The 22,533-nt window shown below is 41.1% G+C and overlaps 1 protein-coding gene across 1 annotated transcript in view; it reads left to right on the top strand.

Moving 5' to 3' along the window:
- The first annotated feature begins 4,019 nt into the window (after positions 1-4,019).
- LOC103260363 (prostaglandin E2 receptor EP3 subtype-like) overlaps positions 4,020-22,533 on the top strand; it is a 42,087-nt gene continuing 23,573 nt past the window's right edge. The window contains exon 1 of the mRNA XM_021712260.1: positions 4,020-4,194. Coding sequence (XP_021567935.1) covers positions 4,021-4,194 — 174 coding nt within the window. The 5' untranslated portion in view covers position 4,020. The remainder of the gene's footprint in view (positions 4,195-22,533) is intronic.

The raw sequence follows: 22,533 nt of genomic DNA on the forward strand, positions 1-22,533 counted from the left end.
CTGCACTCCAGTCTGGGCGACAGAGTGAGACTCCAACTCAAAAAAAAAAAAAAAAGCATCAGATATTTACTGACATCAACCTAATATAGCCAATTGCATCTTTTATCTCACAATAGGAACTCGTTTTGCCAAGAAGATTAGAACATACTCAAAACCAGTGGCCAAGTATCCTTTTTTCCAGAGCAAGCGCATTTGGGTATGTCAATGCCTTGTTCATTTGCTTGTGGTCACGTTCACTAACCTTGGAGCCTGGCTCCCACAAGCTGATGTCATGTCCACTTTAGCTATTAGGGACCCGTCTTTTTATTCCCACCTAGTTTTTGAGGGCCATTATGTTGCTGTCTGCTATTATTGTCTGTCGTCTGCCTAGCTACTTACAAATATGTGTATATACGTTACACACACACACACACACACACACACATTGTGACTTTCAGAGAACAGTGGCTTGGAATGACCAGAAAAGACTGATATGGTCTTGGAAGACATGGACTTCTCAGCAACAGAAGTGGATGGTAGGATAGAAAATGTTCTAGGAGCAGAGAACAGGAGGAATGAAGGCCGTGAGGAAGGAAAGAGCCAAGCGGCGTTCTAGGCTGAGGGGTTGTAGCTGGAGGTTGGAGTCCGTGCAGGCTAGTAGTGAGACAAGCCTGGAAAGACAGGGTGGAGCGGTGTTGCAGAAGGCTGTGAACACCAGAGTTAAATTTCTGTATGGTAGACAATGAGAAGACATTTATATTTCTACGGTCAGGGAGGGTTGGACCAGAGCTGGGATTTAGGAGGCTGAATCTGTGTGGGTTTACATCTATCTTGGTCTGCTTGGGCTCCCGGAACAGAACACAAGAGGCTTAAACAACAGACGTGCATTTCTCACAGTTCTGGAGACTGGGTATTCTAAGATTAGTGTGCCAGCAGGTTCGGCTTCTGGTGAAGGCCCTTATCCTGTTTTGCAGATTTGTCTTCTCACTGTGTCCCACATGCTAAAAGGGAAAGCTCTGGTCTCCCTCCTTCTTCGTAAAAGGATAATAATCCCAGGCTGGGTGCGGTGGCTCAAGCCTGTCATCCCAGCACTTTGGGAGGCTGAGGTGAGGGGACTGCCTGAGCCCATGGGTTCCAGAACAACCTGGGCAACTCGGCGACACCTCATCTCTACAATAAATCAAAAAAATTAGCCGGGCCTGGTAGCATGCACCTGTAGTTCCGGCTACTTGGAAGGCTGAGGCGGAAGGATTTCTGGAGCCTGGCGGGTTGACACTGGGGTGGCCATGAGTGTACATGCCAATGCACTCCAGCCTGGGTGATGGAGTGAAACTCCAACTCAAAAAAAAAAAAAAAAAAGGATAATAATCCCATCATGGGGGCTTCACCCTCAGAACTTCATCTAACCATAATTATCTTCCCAAGGCCACCACCTAATACCTTCACTTGAGGGGTTAGGTCCTCACTGTATGAATTTAGGGGAACACAGGCATTCAGTCCACAGCACGCACCATCTGGGTGTCTGCTGTTACTATAGTTCAGAGGAGGGGAAAGTCTGTACCAGGTTGAGGACGACTGAAAAGCAAAAGGCATAGCAGAGGTGAGGAAGGGAACCCAAAGGAGAGGGCAGGGCTCAGCCAAGGTGGGTACAAAAAGGAAAGTGCCATTGTCAGACTGTGGTCGTGTGGGTACGGCCGTCTTGGATGGTCACAAACGTTGACTTCAACTTGAGTTATGTGACCTGCAGACAGAACTCGTGAGCAAGTGCCAGCCTCCAGAGACAGAGCACTGCGGTTCAGGGGAAACGTGCCGTGAGCAAAATAAGAGCCACGTCTACTATTTAATTTTTCGAGCAGCCACATTTAAAAAGGTCAAAAGAAACACGACGCTAATTTGAATACTATAATTCATTTAGCACAATATATCAAAATATTATTACCCCATTGTCTAATCAGTGTAACAGAGCCTAACATTCCGGTGTTCTCTGGCCACATTTCAAGCACTCCGTGGCTGAGTAGGTCCAGAATGGTAAATGTCGGAGCCAGCCACAACTCAGCTTTTTCCTTTGCTTGTGAACGTGAACCCGCTGTGCCAGCTTTTTTGCTGTTACAAACAGTGCTGTTATAAAGAGTCATGCACCACCCTTGGTGCAGGAATTTTGGAAGGCATACTTTGGGGAGTAGTATTGCTGGGCGGTAGCAGGTGAAATAGTGCCAAATTGTTTACTTTTTAATTTTTTTGAGTCTGTGTCTCACTCTGTCATCCAGGCTGGAGCGCAGCGGTGCGATCACTGCCCCCTGCAGCCTCAATCTCCTGGGCTCCAGTGGTCCTTCTGCCTCAGCCTCCTGAGTTGATGAGACTACAGGTGTGTGCCACTCTGCCCAGCCAATTTATTTTTATTTGTAGAGATGAGGTCTCCCTATGTAGCCCAGGCTGGTCTCGATTTCCTGGGCTCAAGGAATCTTCCCACCTCAGCTTCCCACAGTGCTGGGATCACACTTACCCTGTTTTGCAGATTTGTCTTCTCACTCTGTTTCACGTTTTAAAAGAAGAGAGTGCAGGTCTTTCTTTCACAAGTGTGAGTCACCGCACCAGCAGCCACGTTGTCCTCTGAGGAGGTTGCTCCTGCTTGCACTCTCACTAGCAGCGTGCAAGAGCCTCACTACTCCACAGCCTCACCCCCATTAAGTTTTGGCCACATTTCTTCATTCTGGCCAATCTAGTGGGTGTAAAATGGCTTCTTATTTGGTTGTAATTTGTGTTTGTTCTGATGATTAATAAGTTTGAACATTTTTTATAGCATTAGAGCCCTTATTTTTCCTTCTGTGAAAATGATAAATATTCAAATATAAATGTTTATATTATACAGTCACATAATGTTATATTCATATAGAAGGGGGACTCAAAAAAACCTCAGAATTATCTTTTGGAGGGCAGGTCCCTTGTAAATACAGGCTTCCCTCGCTAGGTAAGTGTTCTTGGTCATCGGCATCGGGGTACCAGCTAGCATTGTTGTGAGAAACGATTTGTGGAAGAAACGTCCCAAGTTGTGACAGGCAGGGGACTGGTTCTTCCACCAGTGACAATGCACTGGTCTACCCCGCGCTGAGTGTTCTGCAGTTTTTGACCAAAACCACCTTCCCTATTCACCAGCTCTCACCCTGAGTGGAGTGACTGTTTTTTTGTTTCCCCGATGAAGAGAATCATCCAAGGGAAATGTTTTGCTAATGTGGAAGAGATGAAACAAAAAAACAACAGAAGCACTAAAAGGCATCAAAATTGATGAGTTCGAAAACTGTTTTGAGCCATGGAAAAAACATCACAATAGGTGTGTTACATCGAACAAAAGTACTTTGAAGGTGACAAGTTTAAACTTGTAAAACGAAATGCACAATTTTTTATAAATAAATTCTGTTTGGGAGGTTTCCCTCATATGTCATGTAATATATTTCTTCAAATATATATTCTTCACAGGTATTTACTGAACATCTACTATTTGTTAAATAGGGGGTCTAGGCACTGGGTGGAAAAAAATAGTCCCAAGTTCCTGCCATCATGGAGTTTATGTTGTAGTGTGTATTGGGGCGGGGAGGGAAAAAAATGGAATACTGCATGTCCTATGGTGTTAGTAAACTTGGATTGAAGTCTGACTCAGCCATTTCACATCACAAATGGGAAATGTTGTTGGTCTGTCATTTGGTGTCAACTTATTGGTGTTTTCTTCTACAAGATAGATGACTTTGGCTAATTGAGACGTGTTATTTTCAGGCTTCTTAAATTCCAGGGACCAAGAGCCTGAGAACATGCATATTTTAAAAAGCTACATCATATTAGATAGCCACAAATGTGGGAAAATTCCTAGGAATGTCTTGTATAATTCCGGACTGTGTTTCTGAGAGTCTAAATGTTGCTTGAATTAATTGTTTTAGTCTGACAACCAGTTTATTGAATGCCTACTATGTGCAAAGTAATGTGTTGAAGAGACGTATATGACCTTATTAGTCTTTGAAACAATTGTTGTTCCTTCTTTCTTAGATAATGATGTTGAAAATGATCTTCGATCAGACATCAGTTGAACACTGCAAGACATACACAGAGAAGCAGGAAGACTGCAGCTTCTTCTTAATAGCTGTTCGCCTGGCTTCACTGAACCAGATCTTGGATCCTTGGGTTTATCTGCTGTTAAGAAAGATCCTTCTTCGAAAGTTTTGCCAGGTAGCAAATGCTGTCTCTGGCTGCTCTAGTAATGGACAGAAGGGGCAGCCTATCTCGTTATCTAATGAAATAATACAGACAGGAGCATGAAAGAGAACACTAATCAACTTGCATGTTCACAGCTTTTAACAGCAAGTGTCCCTAAACCTTACTGTGAATTTAGGCATCTTGGGCATGCCACTGTTCATGCATTGAAGTGAAATTTTTGCCATAAGGCAAAATAATGGTCTCAGAAGCATAGACAATCCTCCATGTGCCAAAAGTACTAAAACACAAACACAGGAAAACATATTAATAACAGTCTAGGGTTTTTGGGTCTCTGCCATTTGTAGCTGTAGCTGCATATGTGATAAATCATGTGATGAAATTTACAAATGATCTTGGCCTGTTGGGGTCAGGGACCGTTAATATCCCAGTATACTGAATACATGGGGATTTAGCCGCTCATATCATGGAAGATAAAAGATAGCAGTTTATTTCTGTTCAAGGACATTGCTGTGTTCTCTTTCATTGTCTCTCCCACTCTCTGTCACTTCTTTCTCGCTTTCATTAAAAATAAAAGTATAATTAGGGTGAAAAAAATGTGTAATGTATCCACGATATTCATTGACACTGATGTTATTTAAATGTTGCTCAGTATATCAAGTGAACTCCTAACTTTGCAAAGTTTACATTTTGGTTGAGTTGTTAGGTTTACTCTTTATCTAAATAAGAACTAATTCTATTTGTTTAAAATATTGTAGAGTTTGTGAATACCCAAATTGCTAACTGTTCTTTCCTTTGAAAACATTCTGTGTCCCCACAAGCCTGGAGAAGATTTATGAAACTGATTTATGAGAGTCAGTAAGGTGATTTTTCAGCATGCTGCTTGAGGACTGATCTGAGTACTAATGATAAGCACTCTGATTAATTGTTTCTTCTGATGTTTCCACCGAAAGTATCCTTCAGTCTTTTAGATCTTTAAATACCGATCCTGACTCTAAAACAAATAAATATTTGGAAGTTCAGTGGCGAATTCCCATAGTTTGGCCTATTTGTAAGAAAAGAAAGCTGCTGATATTCACCTCTCACAGCACTTCCTCTGTCCTCTTCTCAAAGTGGCTCTATCTAAACGCTTATTGTTAAGATGTTTCTCCTACGGCCCACATGAATACACACCTCGATATCTGAGCCTGGCATCTTTATGGCACAAGTAGATCGCGACATTAAGTTTTGGGGGTGGAACTTTCTAAGAAGTCTCATCCACTGACGCAATGATGCTTTAAGTTCGGCCTGCACAGAATGCTTGTCCTGGGTTCTGCTGCATTCCTTTGTGAACCCACTACCTTTTTATTGTGAAGATTTCACTTTGAAGGTTGCTGTATTACTTTCCCAGTTTTTTAAAAGCTTGAGATTTATTTGTATTTCTTAGAGCAGCTACACTTTTCCTCGTGTTTAGTAGGCATTTGGGGAAGAATTAATTTTAATGAGTGTACCGTATCTATTAGATTACTGTGTACACCAGCCATAGTCAGTCAGGAACAGTCAACTCCTAAATGATCATGTCAGATTGAATCAGAAGGCATAATCTGCTGAGAGTGCTTATGTAATTCACGATGAGTTCCACTAATCTAAATTTTGAAAATATGATAAACAACCTATACTAAAACTCCGTTATAAAATGCCATAGAATTGGGTTGTCTCATAGGTCACTTCAGGGGGTACAAGATAAAAATTCCTACTTTTTTTTTTTAAATAAGATACTTTTAAATAACCTTATAATAAAGAACCTTTACCTTTTGGGTAGTCCTCTAGCACAGGCAATACTCAGATAGACACACACGCAGTGTGAAGTTGAGCATGATTGGGTTATTCTTTCCAACAGATAGATTATATACATTTTTCAGTGAGTATTTGGCGAGTAAATGAATAAAAGTCTGCCAAAACTGAGTGCACATTGGTGAGGCACATGCCATTCAGCTAAGCTGCTTCATGCCACAAGAGTTCATCAAATTGATAAAGCAAATGACTTTTGCCTACTTCAGAAACATGAATTTATCTTGAAAAGTATAGCATCACGTTGCTATACAACCAAATGCTTTACTTGTATTAATAATGTAGGAGACTGATATTTCTGGGGGGTAATGGAGATTACTATCAAAAGGATATCACTTTTCATCAAACCGCGAGAATACAGAAAGGCAAAAATATTGGAAACTTATTCTTAATGACAAAATCAATTCTTGCCCCAGGGATACATCTTAGGAGGTCTTGCCCCAGGGATACATCTTAGGAGGAGCTGAATGGCAGTTTTTGAACAAGTATGAAGAGGAGGGAGAGGAAGAAGATATGTTGTAAATGGAATGTGGTTTCATCATCTGGGCATTTGTCAGTCCAGGGAGAACCTGATGAAAATTCCAAATGATTTCAGCCTTTTGATGGTAATTGAGGTTAGATGCCAGAGACATGCAGAGGCTATAATGTGGTTAGAAATCAGACATCTATGGTCACAGCACAAGGGTGTGTCTGTTTCTAAGCTGAAGTTTATTAGCCTTCAAGTTCACTTGGTTTGTCCATCAGAGCAGGAAAAAAGTGCTTGCATAAATTATGGCAATTCCCAAACTTTGAAGTGTTGGCTAAAAACTATTAGAGGCCTAGAAAACTACGTGGATATAAGCGAATGAATGAAGTATAGAAATACATGTAAAATCAGCACTTGTTGATTCATTTTACAAAGTGTTCATTTAACAAAGTAGTCCTGATTTTCCAAACAATAAATTTATACACTATGCTGTTTTCATAGTAGAAGATGATAACATGCTATCCAGTAAGAACAGTTTGCTTTCCAAGTAAAACAGGTGTGGTGAATGTCCTAAAAATATTTTTAAGTTAAAGAAACAAAATGTGTTATCTTAAGACTAACCAAATTTACCTAGTGCTGTATACCAAGGTATTTTAAGTAAATGTAAGTTTTAATTATGCCAGACTTAAACCACTCTGAAATGAAAGGTGCACATATATTTATAATTAGCATTTTTTAAATTTTATAAAATGTCATTTGACTGTGATACCAGAAAAATGTGGAACCTCATGTAAGTGAATTATGAATATGAATGGTCCTGTGACAACATTGGCATTGAGTAAAACCAAAAATTCTGACGAACAGTATTTGAATAATATGGTCACTCTGTGGCTATATTCTAATATTAGATTTTCAGGTGGCTTAGGCCTCTTACTTATTCAACTCTTTTAATATTTTTGTTGGGTTTGACCCCAAATTAGCGATCAGCTTTTAATCTTCTCCACACCAACCATGTAATAGTTCTTTTGTAACGGGATCAACTCAAAGAAAGAAAATAGAAAATTTTGTTCTTTGAAATTATAGACTTCTATAGAGTCTACTTATTTTCATAGTTTAACCTCAAAAGCGTCTCTTGAAACACACAGGATTCTAGAGATGAGTGACACAAGGAGACTGCCGGACATTTATTATTACAAACACATAAAAAGCTTAATTTGAAAAATTAAAATTTCTGTTTTATCTATATCAAACGTTTAGGCCATCAACTGTGACAGGTTTCTACGGCTGCTTGTTTTGTATGTTTATATGTCTCAAAATCTGTTAAAATCGAGGTCGAAAAATGTGCAGAATTATGCAACTGTGGCTGTGTCCATAAGACTTTTTCTGAGTTGCTATAAAATGCTGGTGAAGTGGCATATGTCATGACAAAGTTATGGTAGAACCAACTCACACAATATAAAAATCAACCTGAACTCATATACATATTTGTTATTGAAGCTGACATCAGTTCAGTATTGTACAGAAACTTAACAGGTGGCAATTAAATGTGAAGCATGAATGGGAGAATTAAGGAAGAATTTTATGTTATATATTCTCTGTTTTGTACTTCCTAAAATGAAGACTCAGTTTCACGGTTATGACTTACTCAACTTAGCTATAAACCATTACATTATGATACCATACACAGAGCACATTGTGATTCCTCCCAGACTCATAATCTAATCACACATGTATCTACTCATTTGCATGTTACACATTTTCAGAATTAAATTATTTTACTTTCAGAAGCTTTCCATCCATTCGATTCATATACTAAGCAACCTGAATATCTCCTGGACTACGAATTTCTTCAGTAGAGCTGGACTCCTTAACTCTAACCTGCATACCCATTCTCCACGGGTGTAGAGTAACAGAAATATTTTCTACCAGGGAAGCTGTGATGGTTTTTAAGAGAAGAGAGAACAACCTTAGTTTAAAATGCCAATCCCCTAGTATGTGAAATGGATCTATATCTGTTTTTAAAAATAAGTCTGCTTTGATGGAGCAGTTTTATTAAGGGAGTAAAGATGTGAAGGAAGGAGGTCACCACGTGGAGCAGCACAACCTTTTCATGCTTTTTGAGCATTTTGGAGATGAGCCCACTCTTCAAGTTATTTTCAAATGTGCACCTCTTAAATTCTGTTGTCAAGTGCTTTAGACTTAGAACAGTTTTATCCTTTAATTAAAGAGAATTAAATATCCAGACAAAAGCTAGCCAATCACTAAACTTTAGCCGTAATTTGAAAATAGTTTTCCTTGCATAGTTTTCAGTGTCTGTTGAAACCAAACCTGTAATGTCAGGCAGGGGAAAATGCATATGACATACTTCAATGTTCTGTCTGCTTTTGAAAGAATACGCTTGTGGGTAGGTATGGGAAGTGAGGGAGAGAGCACGGAGAAAAGCCTGGCGGAAAACCTGTCCACTTTCAGCCTGTTACAACTCGCTTAGGCCAGATCCAGGAGCCAAGAGAGGAAACGACTGCACTGACTTGTGCACACTTGGGCATCGGCAGGACAAAATGAGGAGTGGCCAGGGCTCGTCTCTGTAAAAGAAAGTGATAAGTTCACACTGATTCCTGACCCCACTTCCTTCCCAACTCTGCCTTGAAAGAGAGAGAGAGAAAGAAAGAAAGAAAGAATACTGAGTGGTCTTTCACAGCAACAAAGATCTGAGCATCACATGTTCTCACTCATAAGTGGACCTTGAACCTCTAGCATAATACTATAAGAAAAGGATCGACAGTGGTGGGAATCTTTCGGGGGGGGCAGGGAGGGCAAGGGTGGTGGGATGAACAGTAGTCAATATCTGTCTGGGGACGGGGGGACACCCCTTATCAGCAAGGGTGCCCGAACGATGCATATTTGTATACCTAACCCTTAACTGTACCCCACAATTTTATAATAAAAAGATGTTTAAAAAAAAACGAAAGAAAAGAAATAATTTACCTTCTCTTTCTCCTTTTGCCAAATGTCTTTGTACAAATGGCATACGATTGTTTAAGCAAACACATTTAAAAATAGGCACTAATTACTTTGATCTGTTTACACCAAATGAGCGTAAGCACTGTTTACATAGTGGCTCAAGGAAGGACCGAAATCATTGGCACTTGAATCTGTCTTGCAAAGCTCAGGAGAGAAAGCCTTCTCCACCTCTCCTCCTCAGCACCCCTTCCCTATACTCTTGGTTAAGTGGGAAGGTATTTTTGCCACCGTTCTGTAAAGCTTCTTGAGTAGTTATTTATAGTATTTTTAAATATATCCTCCACTGTGTTTTAAAGGCTGGTCTTCAATATTGTAGAGACAGAGAATCAAAGAGACTATGAAAGTACATTACAATTTGGCTGGCATTCAAGTCATAGTCTGTGTATTTAATCAATGTATGTTATTTATGTTGTGTCTGCCGTTGGAAAATAAAGTTGAATGTTCTGAAACGTTCCTGTCTCTTTTTCCTGATGTCAATTCATGTCAGGAACATTTTACTTATAACTACGACGTGCCTTGCTGAAATCCTGTTTGAGGTGCTTTGTCAAATAATAGCATAATGTAATGCAGCCCCGTGCTATCTGGAACAAGAGGTGTTTTATATTCCATATTCCTGTACGGAACAGGTTATTATGGATTTATTATAATTCTGAATGGATTTATTATAATTCTGAGAGATGCTCTTTTCTCATTTTCAGCATGATGCTTCTTTGTGTTACAATCCTCAAATTATTATTTTTAACGCAAAAGCACATTTATAAATTTTTCTAAACTTAACTTTTTCTCTTTCCTGTGGAGTCTGGTATAATCTATAAGCAGCCAAGAAGAGTTGTCCGTCCTCCTAGAAAGGCCCATTAGCAGACTTGTGCCTGGGTGTGGTGTGAGCTGGGCGCCAGCGGAGGCGACGCTGGGCTTCCCAGCTCCCCTGCCTCCTGCACTTGTTCAGGCCTCTCCTTGCCCTCCTTCTTCAGGGAAGGGAGAAGCTCTGCGAATGCAGACTGCTCACCGCGTCAAGCTCATGGAGAGTGCGGCCTCAGCCTTGGCCTCCCTCTTCCTAAGAGAAGGCATCTAGGGAGAACGTGGTCCCCGGCTCCGGTCGCCTGGGGCTTCTGGGCCTCAGACCGGATGCTGTTGTCTCTGTCGTTTTCATTCCTTAGCATTTCAGGGAATGGAGAGATTTGCTAAAGGACAGAAAGTGACAGCTAGATGGGAGGAATAAGCTCGAGGGTTCTATGCCACTGTAGGTTGACTATAGTTAATAATAAGACATAGTTTCAAATATCTAGAAAGAGCAGGTCAAATGTGTTCAGCACACAGAGATGATACATATTTGAGACGATGGACATGCTAATCACTCTGATCTGATCTCTGTACATGACACGTATCAAAACATCACTCTGTAGCCCTGAATGTATACAACTATTATTTGTAAGTTCAAATAAATGAACACGCACACAAATCATCATTTGGAAAAAAGTCATTATGACTGCTGTGGCTATGGCTGGCCAGAAATTTCCACCAATGTGGCGGCAAACCCGCAAGCCGTGGGGTGAGACGGTTGCCTGTCCGCAGAGGGCACGGGGCCAGGCATCCTTGGGGCAAGGGTGCTGGCTGAGGCTCCTTGAGTAAATCCAACCTGGACGTCAGGCACGGTGAACGCAAGCCGGTCCCCAGGCATGTTCCTCCCTTCAGCAGATGTGTGCTGTATACGTGTTGTTAACATGCACCAGGCTGTGGTAGGTGCTGAGACACAAAGGCCAAGGGCAACGGCCAGCTTCCCTTGGCCTTTATGTGTAATCCAGTAGGTGGCATGGGAAGCAATTTGATCAGAGCCAGGATAAGCACACGGTATGATGGGAGCACAGGGACATGACGCTAAAACGAGAGAGTTTCCTGTAGAAGAGGACGCTGAACATGCATTCTGGAGGAAGGAATAGGGGCTGACATGCAAGGGAAGGACGTTGCAGAGCATGCTTTCACTTCACTCTGTCCAGAGCATTACTGGTTCGAGGGCTGTCAGGTGGAATAATCTCCGGGGGAGGTGTAGGGCAAAATAGGATGTATCTCTATCATCTCTCAGAGTGGTTCAAAGTGGCACGGCCTTATGGCACTGCAGGCACAGGGGGCAGGGGTCTCTTTGTTGGGGTGGGGGACTGTCCTGTGCACCGTCTGGCCTCCACCCAAGAGATGCCAGTAGCACGTCCCTGACTGAGACCAAAAGTGTCCACGTTGCCAAAGGCGCTGTGGCAGGCACAGTTGCCCCCAGTCGCACGTCCCTTCAGGGCAAGGCCCTGGTCACCAAGCATGAGGAGTGTGCTGGAGCGTTGGGGAGACAAGGGCCATCTGGGGGTCTGGGTCCCGACGGGCTTGGTCCTGGCATTTTCCGAGGTGGCAGGCACTAGAATGCCTGTGTGCGTCCAACGGCACAGAAATGTGGTGCGGCCACTTCAACAATGCCTAGGTTTCCCAGGCCCTGATCAGCTTCCATAATCACACAGACCTTTTCACAGACAAGGAGGTACGGTTTCTTAGAAAGTATCATCTTTCCACTGATGCCGCCAGTCCCTGTTCTGGTTTTGACAAGAGGCCCTAGGGTTGTTTGTCTCTCAAAGGGACATCCCCTTCTCCCAGGGCCTTTAAACAAATCTGTTATAATTCTATGAAATTCAGTGCACCTTTCCAGACAGGTGCCTTAGTAGAAGAAAATAGACTCACCAAACTCTTTCTTTAATGGGATTTCTGCATATTTGGTCTGTGTAGCAAAGCTGTCAAAACTCCATTTCATCCAAAAGATTTTTAGCAAAGGACGGTCGACTATTAGGCCAATGTCTCTTGATGAGGCTGTGCCTTTCTTAGTTCATATCAGTCTGCAACCCTTCAGGTATAAAAAGTTATTACCACACATTTTGGTAACAGAGTTCACGGCATGATCTCTACAACTGAAACCACTTAAGTCTCCTATTTGCGTGAAATGGGAAGATAGATTTGCCTAAAATCCTAAAACACAAATCTGACCAAAAACAACTTCAGAACAAGGGTCCTCATTTTATAAACTATAAATTTCTGAGGCCAAGTAAGAAAGGACTATGGATAATTAGTTTTTGTGCCTAATATATTTATGCATTTTTGAAAGAAGGCTTTGAATACAACATACAATAGTTTTTTAATCTGATTTTTGAAAAGAACATCGGAATAAGATAATTTTGAAATTATTATCAGTTGCAACCTTTTAAAGTTAGATTTAACTAAAAAGTACCCTGTAGAACACTAGTTCTTAGTAACTTTAGGATCAGAGACCCCTCTGAAAATCTGATAAAATTTATGGATTCCCTTCCAACAAAAAAATGCAGAGGTCTTTTGTACAGCGTCAGAAATTGTACAGACCTTCTGAAGTCTGTCTATGAACCTCTTAGGAAATTATGGACACAGGTTGAGAAATCTTGCTATGAGAGTGACTTTATGGTTCAGGGAACCTCAGGGCTTTCCATGTTTGGTTAGAAAGCTAAAACCTAAAACTGGAACTAAGTCAACATAATTGCTTCCCTGTGAATGCCAAAATTCCTTGACAACTCACTATTTGCCCATAAGAGTAAATCAATGTAACCAGGGGAACAATAATTACAAAGAACTGCAATCATTTTTTTTTTAATTGCCCTCATGTGATGATCAGAAAACACACAATTCGGTCGAGGAGAGGAGCAGTTGTAAGTCACTCACTCCCAAACAGGTTGGAAGTGGATGGACCAGTTTTAAAAATACACATGTAAGTTATCCCGTGACACTTTTGTCTTATAAAACAGAGGTTGTTTTCTTTTTGCCTTGTGCTGGCCCAGCAAAAGAGTTTTAAGTTGTATTTATTCAAAATCAGTAAAAAAAAAAATCGCCCTCCCCAAATGCAGTTTCCTATACACAAATAAGCCACATGGTTAGAATGCAACTTCATGTCATATATACATGCATACATATACATATATATATATATATACACACACACATATATGTATGCATATATATGAATATATGTGTTGACACATATCAAGTTCTACCTCAGCCAGCACTAAATATGAGCATGGTTATTTGGAGTGCAGGCAGCAGGGATGACCTTATTGATTGAGCCTTTGAACAAGGCATATACTTACAGACCTTCCTACAAATGTAAAATTCATGATGCTTTAAGCTAACTTTTAAAGCTATTAGTAGAATGCCTTATTGGTGTTTATGGTTTGCATTTCTCTAGAGGGAAAAGTGCAGACCAATTAATGACCTTTATTCTAGCATTTCTCTTGACTTATTGAGGAAGACGAAAGAGAGATCGTAGAGCACTGAAGTATTTGCCAGTTGGAGACAGCTCCTGGATGCCAAAGCGTCCTACATTCTGGACATGTGTGCATGAATTGGACAACCACATAAGTATGTGCATTAAACTGCAAGCTGATGTTTATGAGACAGTGACTTGGAGTCTTCTCTTTAGCAGATCTACGAAAGGCCATTTTTAGAGGAAAAGAAATTGCTCTTGGTTGTTTTTAATATTCTTTGGCCACTTAAAAATGTTGGCTAGCACCTTTAAGTATTAAAGTGACAAAACTGATTTTTACTTGAAACGTTTTGGAAAAATAGTATCGGTTTATCGCCAAGGGATACACCACTTGCCCGTTGTCTTAAATGCTGTGCAGCCTTGACTTGATATGCATGACTCATCTCTGGCCCAGATTTTCTCCCACCATGGCCATTTTGGATATTCATGCTACTAGAATTAATAATTCAAAGCTAAAATAGTGTCTTTATTTTGACCAACACTGAGAAGTTATACATTTAATTAAAAATATTTAAAAGTCATTTTACAAAATTTGTCCCTAAGGTTTTGTGTGTCATAATGAAAGAGAAAATGTCTCCGCTGAACAAGGAGTCAGAACACCTAGGTCCAATGATTTAATTTGCTGTTCACTGGTTATTTACCCTTTGACAATTCAGTAAACCTCTCTGAACTTTAATTTTCTCATCAGCACAAAATTATTAGAATTAAATGAAATGATGATAAAGACACATTTAAAAGTGCAATGTGTCAATATTCTTTTATTATCCCCAGTTTGTTAATGGAAGAACATTAGAAAATTAATTACAGTTGTTCTCATCTCAAACAAATTTGGTATGACCTTCCTAATTTAGTATCAGTCAGTCAGTCACACATGCACCAGAACACACAAGTGCTATTAGCATACTGGTTCTGGTCTCAGATTGTATGTGTCAACTTGGGGAAGATGCATGGCTCCTTTGAGGCTTCATGCCTCATCTGTAAGTACAGTAAGGGGCCTCTGATATATCTATGTGGTTTCTTCTGACTGAAACCCATGATTCTGCTTTCTCTCTGGAAATGTCATGAAGCTTGTCTCACCAGTTAAGCACAGGCAAGCACAGCTAATAGGAAACCTCTAGGAGACAAAAAGCTTTGGGTTTTTTTCACCAGAAAGAAATTTTTGATTTCTTCCCCACTCCTGTATGAGAGTGATCTCGTTTCTCAGCCGAATTGCAAAACCTTTGAATGCAGAGGCCATGTCTGCCATTTGTTAAGTTTTTCTACCTCCTTTTCCTTTACTCCTCACCTAAACTCCTAAGTCTTAGGATTTTAACTGTTAGGTGATGGGTATTTATTTATCTGTTCATAGTTCAGAAGCTATTGCAATGAAGGTTAGGTCATGTAGATTTGCACACACTTGGGCTTATCAATGTGCACATGTGCGTGTGTGAGTGAGATAGCTGTTGTATCTCAGATGTGTACTTGTTTTTTTTAATAAGTTCTTTTCTTACTTACATTTTTAGTATTAGGTGCATCTCTTTAGAAAGTCAAATGCCATTAAAGAGCTTACCGTGTGTCAAACCCATAGCACTAATCCTAAACTTACCCTCATCACCCTGTTTTCCAATGACCATTTCTTTCTGCTTATTTTTTCAACTTTTTTGTTCAGCATACACCACCGTATTTCAAAAACAACACACTTATGGTGACATCTATTGTTTCTTCAACTTTGGACACTATATGTTGATTTTCTATCTTGTTGGATTTAGCTCTGTCCTTACATTTGCAGTAGTTAAAGTTTTTATATATACATATATATACATATAGTTATATATAGGTATAGTAGTTGTAACACAGTTTTTTATAAAATCAATATTTGCCATTTGGATTTTTATGATGATGTAAATATCCTTCACTGTTGAATCAGTCATCAAGCTTTACATTTACTTAGCTTTTCTTTGTGAAAATGGCTAAATCTTAACAGTTTTGCAAGCTTATCTTATAATGTGTGTGTGTATATATATATTTTTATTTTATTTTATTTTATTTTTTATTTTTTTTTTTGAGTAGGAGTCTCACTCTGTAGCCCAGGCTAGAGAGCAGTGGCACGCTCACGGCCACCACAGCGTCAATCTGCTGGACTTAGGCAATCCTTCTGCCTCAGCCTTCCAAGTAGCTAGAACCACAGGCATGCACCACCACACTCAGCTAATTTTTTTATTTACTGTAGAGACAAGGCCTCGTCATGTTGCTCAGGCTGGTCTCAAGCCCCTGGACTCAGGCAATCCTCTCGCCCCTGCCTCCCAAACTGCTGGGATTACAGGTGTGAGCCATGGCGCCCAGCAATCTTATAATCTTTATCCCTGTGGAGCACAACATTTTCCCGAGTTTCTCTGCTATTTATCCTTTTATTTATTTCTTTCCTTTCCTTTTTTTTTTTTTTTTTTTTGAGTCAGAGTCTCACTCTGTTGCCCAGGCTGGAGTGCAGTGGCATGATCACAGCCCACTGCAACCTCAGCTTCCTAGGGTCAGGTGATCCTTCTGATTCAGCCTTCCAAGTGTCTGGGACTATAGGCCATGCCATCATGCCCAACTAATGTTTTTGATTTTTTGCAAAGACAAGATCTGACTGTATTGCCTAGGCTGGTCTCAAACTCCTGGCCTTAAGTGATCTTCCTGCCTTGTCCTCCCTAAGTGCTGGGATTATATGCGTGAAACACTGCACCCAGCCTCTCTTTTATTGATACCCCATTTCCTGGATCCCATGTCTTCCTCTTTCTTGAATTATTCATTCATTTTGACCATACCTATGTTAAAACGAGCTTCTTAATAGGAAATAATGCAAGAAACAAAACTGCTAGAAACGGCAAGTGGCAGATACCATTTTATGCGCACCTGCACTTTCCATGTGTTAACAAATTCTCATGCCAATACCAAAAGGTAGGTGCTACTCTCAGGGCTTTTTGGATGAGGAAATCGAGCCCCATGGAGGACAAATGCTTAAGCAAATCCTCCGAGCTAGTGAGAAATGAAGCTGGGTTCATGCCTGACAGGGTTGGAAGGTAACCAGCCTGTAATCCCGGAGCAAAGAATTACGACTGTGATCATTCTGAAACTTCAAGTTTATCTCTGAGGGCTCGCCCAAAGCCCCAGGGAAGAAAGCCTTTTACTGTCTTGATGTCTGGACATTTTCAAAGAGCCAGAAATAATCTTGGGGAGAAGTGGAGTGTCAACTTTGCCCAACAGTCCTGGTTAGATTCAGCCACAAGATTCTCAGCAGAAACGGGCAAGTCCGCATGCCCAGTCAGGCCAGTGCACGCCTCCGCACACGCCCAGACCCTTCCTTGTTGGGTCCCGGGCCACTTCTGCCATGGAGGGGCTGCCAGTTGCCTGGTCACAGACGGTGGCACAGAAAAGCCACGTTTCTGCTCCTCGTCCTGTGGTTTCTGCTAAAGCTAAGAGTTTGGGTGACTAAGGATCACATTTCTTCCGACCCTTTTGTTTTTTGGCTATTTTTGTTTGTTTGTTTTTATACTTCCTCTCTGACTTGTGACTTGGGAGAAGGCTTACTGAGAAGCTGAAAAGCAGAAGGTTCTTGTGCTTCCTGATTATAGAGACGATTTGTAAAAGTCGGGACCTAAGAAGGAAAGCGGGCTGTCGTCAGCATGAAACCATGCTGATGATCATCTCTTCCTGTTCATTTTGAAGTCTGCTCTAGCTTCTTCCTGCAAAACGCAAGGCGACTTCCGAGTGGAGCCAGTCTTCCCCTGAGAGAGAGGAAAAGCCCACTATTGTTGAGTCCTTCTTCCCTTGCTGCTAACAGGCAAAATCCACTTGGTGCATTTGACATTTATTCACCCATTTTCTATCCACTTGACTGCTCTCTGGTTCCCACAGAACTGGCCAGACTGACTAGAACAGTGTAGAACATTTTGCTCAGAGGAATAAAATCTCAGCATCTCCAAACTCTAATTCTATTGTTATTATTAAATGAAGGCAACCTGTCCACAGCTAGTATAGAATTAGTATAAATGTGAAAAATTGGTACATACAGGAGTTTATCTTCAGCCTCATTTTTGTACATGGTCTTTTGACTGTTTCAGTATAAGTGCAATAGTCAACAGTTCTCGGGCATCTCAACAGCCAACTGGCGCTTATTCAAAATGGATTCAAGGCAACCACGTGTAGTAAATCTTTGTCTGCTTGTTTGCTTGTTTGTTTATAAATACTAGCCCAGAGTTCATTAAACCAAATCAAATGAATCAGAACTTAGGGCAAATGGTTGAGTGATAAATCCCTTCTGCCTGCCAACTTCTATTTAATTTGCATGAGAAACAGGGCCTGGAGATCTACATAATGGTTTGTTGTTAATAATTTAATTTTTAAAATTATGAAAGAGTTTATGGACCTCATTCTAAAAGAGCAGATGAATAATAAGAGAGTGGATTCAGAAAAAGGAAAAAACCTTAAGTAGCAATGAATGGATACTTTGCTCGAGGCTTTTTAACGGGAAGCATCGCTTCATTTCATTGGATGGAGAATGTTCCACTTCACCTTAGAGGGTTGCTCTCATTTGCCAAACACAACCGTGTGGAAGGAAGACAGGGACGTTCTGGGAGAGAGGCAAGCGGCAACGAGGATGCCAGCTAGGTTAGGAGGGTCTCTTTGTGGAAAAGAAAACCATGGTCAGATCACCCTCGGGGTGTGAGAGCTTGTGCTTTGGGTCCTATCTGGGGTCAGACTCTAGTTTAACAGCAGCAGAGCTTGAAAGAACTTCCTTAAACTCACTACGATTTTTGTGTTCTTATGTGAAGAATTGGGATTTCTGCACTTACCTTATAGGGTCGCTGTGAAGATTGCCTGCGGTAAATCTTCTGGAAGAGTGGTGGGAGCAATAAATATGGAGGGGCATTGTTGTTGCATTTGTCGTGGCAACTGTAGCTGCGGCAGCACCAGCAATGACTCGAGTCATTATGTCAACCATATTTGTGGGAAAAGATGTCCTGGCCTCCTGGACTCATTCCTTAATGTTACTTTGAGAGGCTCAGACACAGAGCCGTTTGTCTGAGAGTGGCACATCCTAGTTCTGTTAGTTGATTAGTTGGCCGATCTCAGTCAAGTCAATTTTTTTATAAACCGCAGTTTGTTTAGTTATAAATGAAAACAATATTTTTCCCTAAAAACACATGGGTTGCTGAGAGGACAACAATAGATTTAGGTTAAGAGCATGCTATTGAGAGACCCAAGAAACTTATTTGCTGTAAAAGTAGCGTTTAGTTCCCTATATTTCATATATCCCCACCTCATGTTTACTATATATTTTGTGTATTCCTACCTCATGTATTTTATGAAATCTTAGTACTTTAAATCCTACCTCTGACTCCGTAGAATTAGGCATATGTCGGGTGCCGGGTCGTGACCAACTGTATAATGGCGTAAGTAGTGTTTATATTTAGAACTCTTGGGTTAAGCATTGTCAGCCCCAAATTAGTAGGTTAACTTCTGCTTTTACAACGGGATGTAAATGATAAAGCGATAAGCCCCTTTCAGACATTCCTACAAGGTGGCAGCAGACTCAGAGGCACCAGCTGCTCTCTATCACTGGTTTTTATCCCAGTGATAATTTACACGCAGTGGCTATGTAAACCTGAAGGGAACAAAAACTTTTATAAAGGAAACCGCCTTGCTATAATACACTTGTGATATTTTATAAATTCCCAGAATTAGTATATGATTTTCTACCCCACATTCACTGTATGGGTTTGCAGCACTCATATTTAAAACTTTGTTAAGTTTGGCTTTTGTTGTCCCATAATGACCATGTTATGTTATGTAAATGTTAAGCAAACAAACTTTCCTAAGCATACCTTGGGATGGAAACTTAAAGGGCTAATGTAACCCTTTGCCTGCTGGCTCAGGTTACTTCATACGCAGGGACTGCATGGACCTAACTTATCTAACATTCCACTCTGCCCATTAAGTGGGTTTCTGTCAATCACGGGCAGCACCCACCAATACCAAGTGTTCCCGTACCCATTAGGAGAAATTACCCAATCATGTAAAACCAAGTTTAAAGTTCTTTCCCTTCCCTCTGTAATTGTGCATAAAAACTGCTTGCCATTATGAATCAGGGCTCTTGTCCCTGAAGCTGCTGCTTCGGGTGTGAGCCCAGACTCGAGCCTGAATAAAGACCCTCGTGTGTTTGCATCGGAGCTGGCTCTCTGTGGTCTCTATCTCTCTCATTAGAGTCCCGGGTTCAACATTGCAAGCATTCAATTAAATAATGCAAGCAAATGCTTACCTAGTGCCTAACACATAGCAACCAATAAATGATGATTATATGTTATTACTATTAATATTCAGAGCAAACTCAGAAGATTTAAGTTGATTCGGTTTCTAGCTGAGGTTAAATGTCTTCATAAGCATACACATTTTATCCAGTTTTCTCAAAATTTAGGATAAAAAGGTAAGCATGCTAGTCAACTCCATAGAAAGTAAAAGAAAGAATAAGAAACAGCAAAATGAAGAAATGTAATATTCTTCCTAGCTTAAGTGTACAGTCTTTGTGAGATTAAAAAAATGGTCCCAGTAGCACAGAAGAGGTGTTTTGAAAAGTACCTGTATGCTGGGCTCGGTGGCTCAGCCTGTACTCCCGCGCCTGTACTCTCAGCCTTTGGGAGGCTGAGGTGAGTGGATTGCCTGAGCCCGTGGGTTCGAGACCCACCTGGGCAGCGAGACCTCATCTCTACAATAAATAAAAAAATCAGCCGGCGTGATAGCACATGCCTGTAATTCTGGCTACTCGGAAGGCTGAGGCGGAAGGATCGCCGGAGCCCAGCAGGTTGAGGCTGCGGTGGCCGGGAGCGGCCACTGCACTCCAGTCTGGGCGACACAGTGAGACTCCAACTCAAAAAAAGAAAGAAAGAAAAGTACCTGTATGAATGTCCTTAAGTGCTTAAGTGGAACAAAGGAAAAATAAATCGGAAGGCATATGGGCAAAGAGTTGAATCTCAGGATGTTCTTGTCTGAAAAGCAGCAAGTAGGGTCTGGTTAAACGAGTAAATGCTTTCTCACTGCTGTTTAGTGTAGACTAGCGTAGCACATGCCCACCACCTCAACTTCCTCATCTGTAAAGGACTGTTGGAGTAGTTTCTGGTTTCTAGGGTGACTGTAAGTATTTTCAGACCACTTGGTATACAAGCCGGGTTATTAATACAGCACATCCATCATCATTACAGTCATCATTTCATGGACAAAATTCTCATAGATATTACTAAGATGCAGGCAGAACAATAATTTATTTCTGAGTACCTAAGGTTATCTCTAGCCATAAAGTCATTAGCAAATAGAACTGCCAGAGATTTTTGAACTGTGTTGTATTTGAAAAAATACAATAAAAGTGGCTTTAAATCTGTTTGAATTAGGATGCAAGTGATCTTTTTCCTTAGTACTTGGGCTCACAGCAGTAACAACTTGGTCCTTAGTGAAGTGGCTACTTCCCTAGAGATGACTATATTTCTAAGGAAGCAGTGGCAATAAGACTATGTGAGTTGAGTTTTCGTAGGTTTTGGCTTATGGCAAGAAGCTACAGAGAAGGTTTGACTCAGCCTAGCGAGGTTCAAACCCAGGTGGCCTAAGGTGGCAGGGCCTGCCTTGGGAAGCGTTTAAGCACATACTGGGAAACCACGAGGGAATTTGCTGTAAAAGGACGGGATGCGGATACCTCCCTTAAGGCTTCTTCCAGTTTGGGATGCTATGGTTCTAGGCAACAGACAGTGATCGAAGGCTCACGATATTTGAACTGGCGAGAAGGAGAAAGACTTGCCTGAAGGTCGCTGTGGAACTTGGTGCTCTGCTTTCAGCTTCCTCCCACGGAGCCTCTGTTCTGCCTCAGTGCCACTAAATGTGCTGTTCTTGAATCTCGTCTAAAAATTAGCCTTTCAAGACTTCTACGTTCATTTTATTAGTCTACACCTTTAAAAAGTTTACACATAAAGATATCAAAAATGATATTAAAAAGAGCTGCAGCAATTTTTCCAGTAGTTGAATCAGAACATCTGGTGATCATTAATAACAATTATAATTGGATTATCTGATTGTCTTCATTGAATATGAAAGGCTGCCAAGCAGTGTTGATGTCACTTATCCTATGAGTCTCGGGCTTTGCTGTAGTATCTAAGTTAACATCAATGGTCATTCATCCAACACTTCTGAGGGTGTCGTCACTGTGCTAAGTGTTTGGAACTGCACTTCTCATCTCGACTTCTGCTCAGTGTAGGGTGAGGCTGTAAAGTCCCTGTTTGTTTGGGCTCTAACGAAAATCAAGTGAAATGATGAGATAAGTTTCCTTGCTTGCTCAAGTGTCGCCTCTTTCTGACTCTGACACCGGACTCTTCCTGCTTGAGTGGGAGGGAGGAGGAGGCATCGCATGAGATGTGACGCTAGCTGTGTCTCCGCAGTTGGGACCATAGAATCCTAGAGCTGGAAGAGGCTGTAGAGATCACTGAGTCAAGAGATTTCAACTGGATTCGACAGCACTCTATAGTGAGGAACTGCCGTGTGTGTGTGTGTGTGTGTGTGTGTGTGTGTGTGTGTGTAAGGTGGAATGGGGTGAGGGGTGATGGGTTATATTTTGAACCATCTGTGGCCAACTGTCAGCAGGCTCAACACCTCTCTTTTATCTGTTTTGTAAATCAGGCTTCTAATTTGGATTTCATTTATAGAAATGGTTCTTCCAAAAACA

This window comes from Carlito syrichta, unplaced genomic scaffold, assembly GCF_000164805.1.
Source record: "Carlito syrichta isolate Samal-C Ts95f unplaced genomic scaffold, Tarsius_syrichta-2.0.1 Scaffold89315, whole genome shotgun sequence".
NCBI classification, from domain to species: Eukaryota; Metazoa; Chordata; class Mammalia; order Primates; family Tarsiidae; genus Carlito; species Carlito syrichta.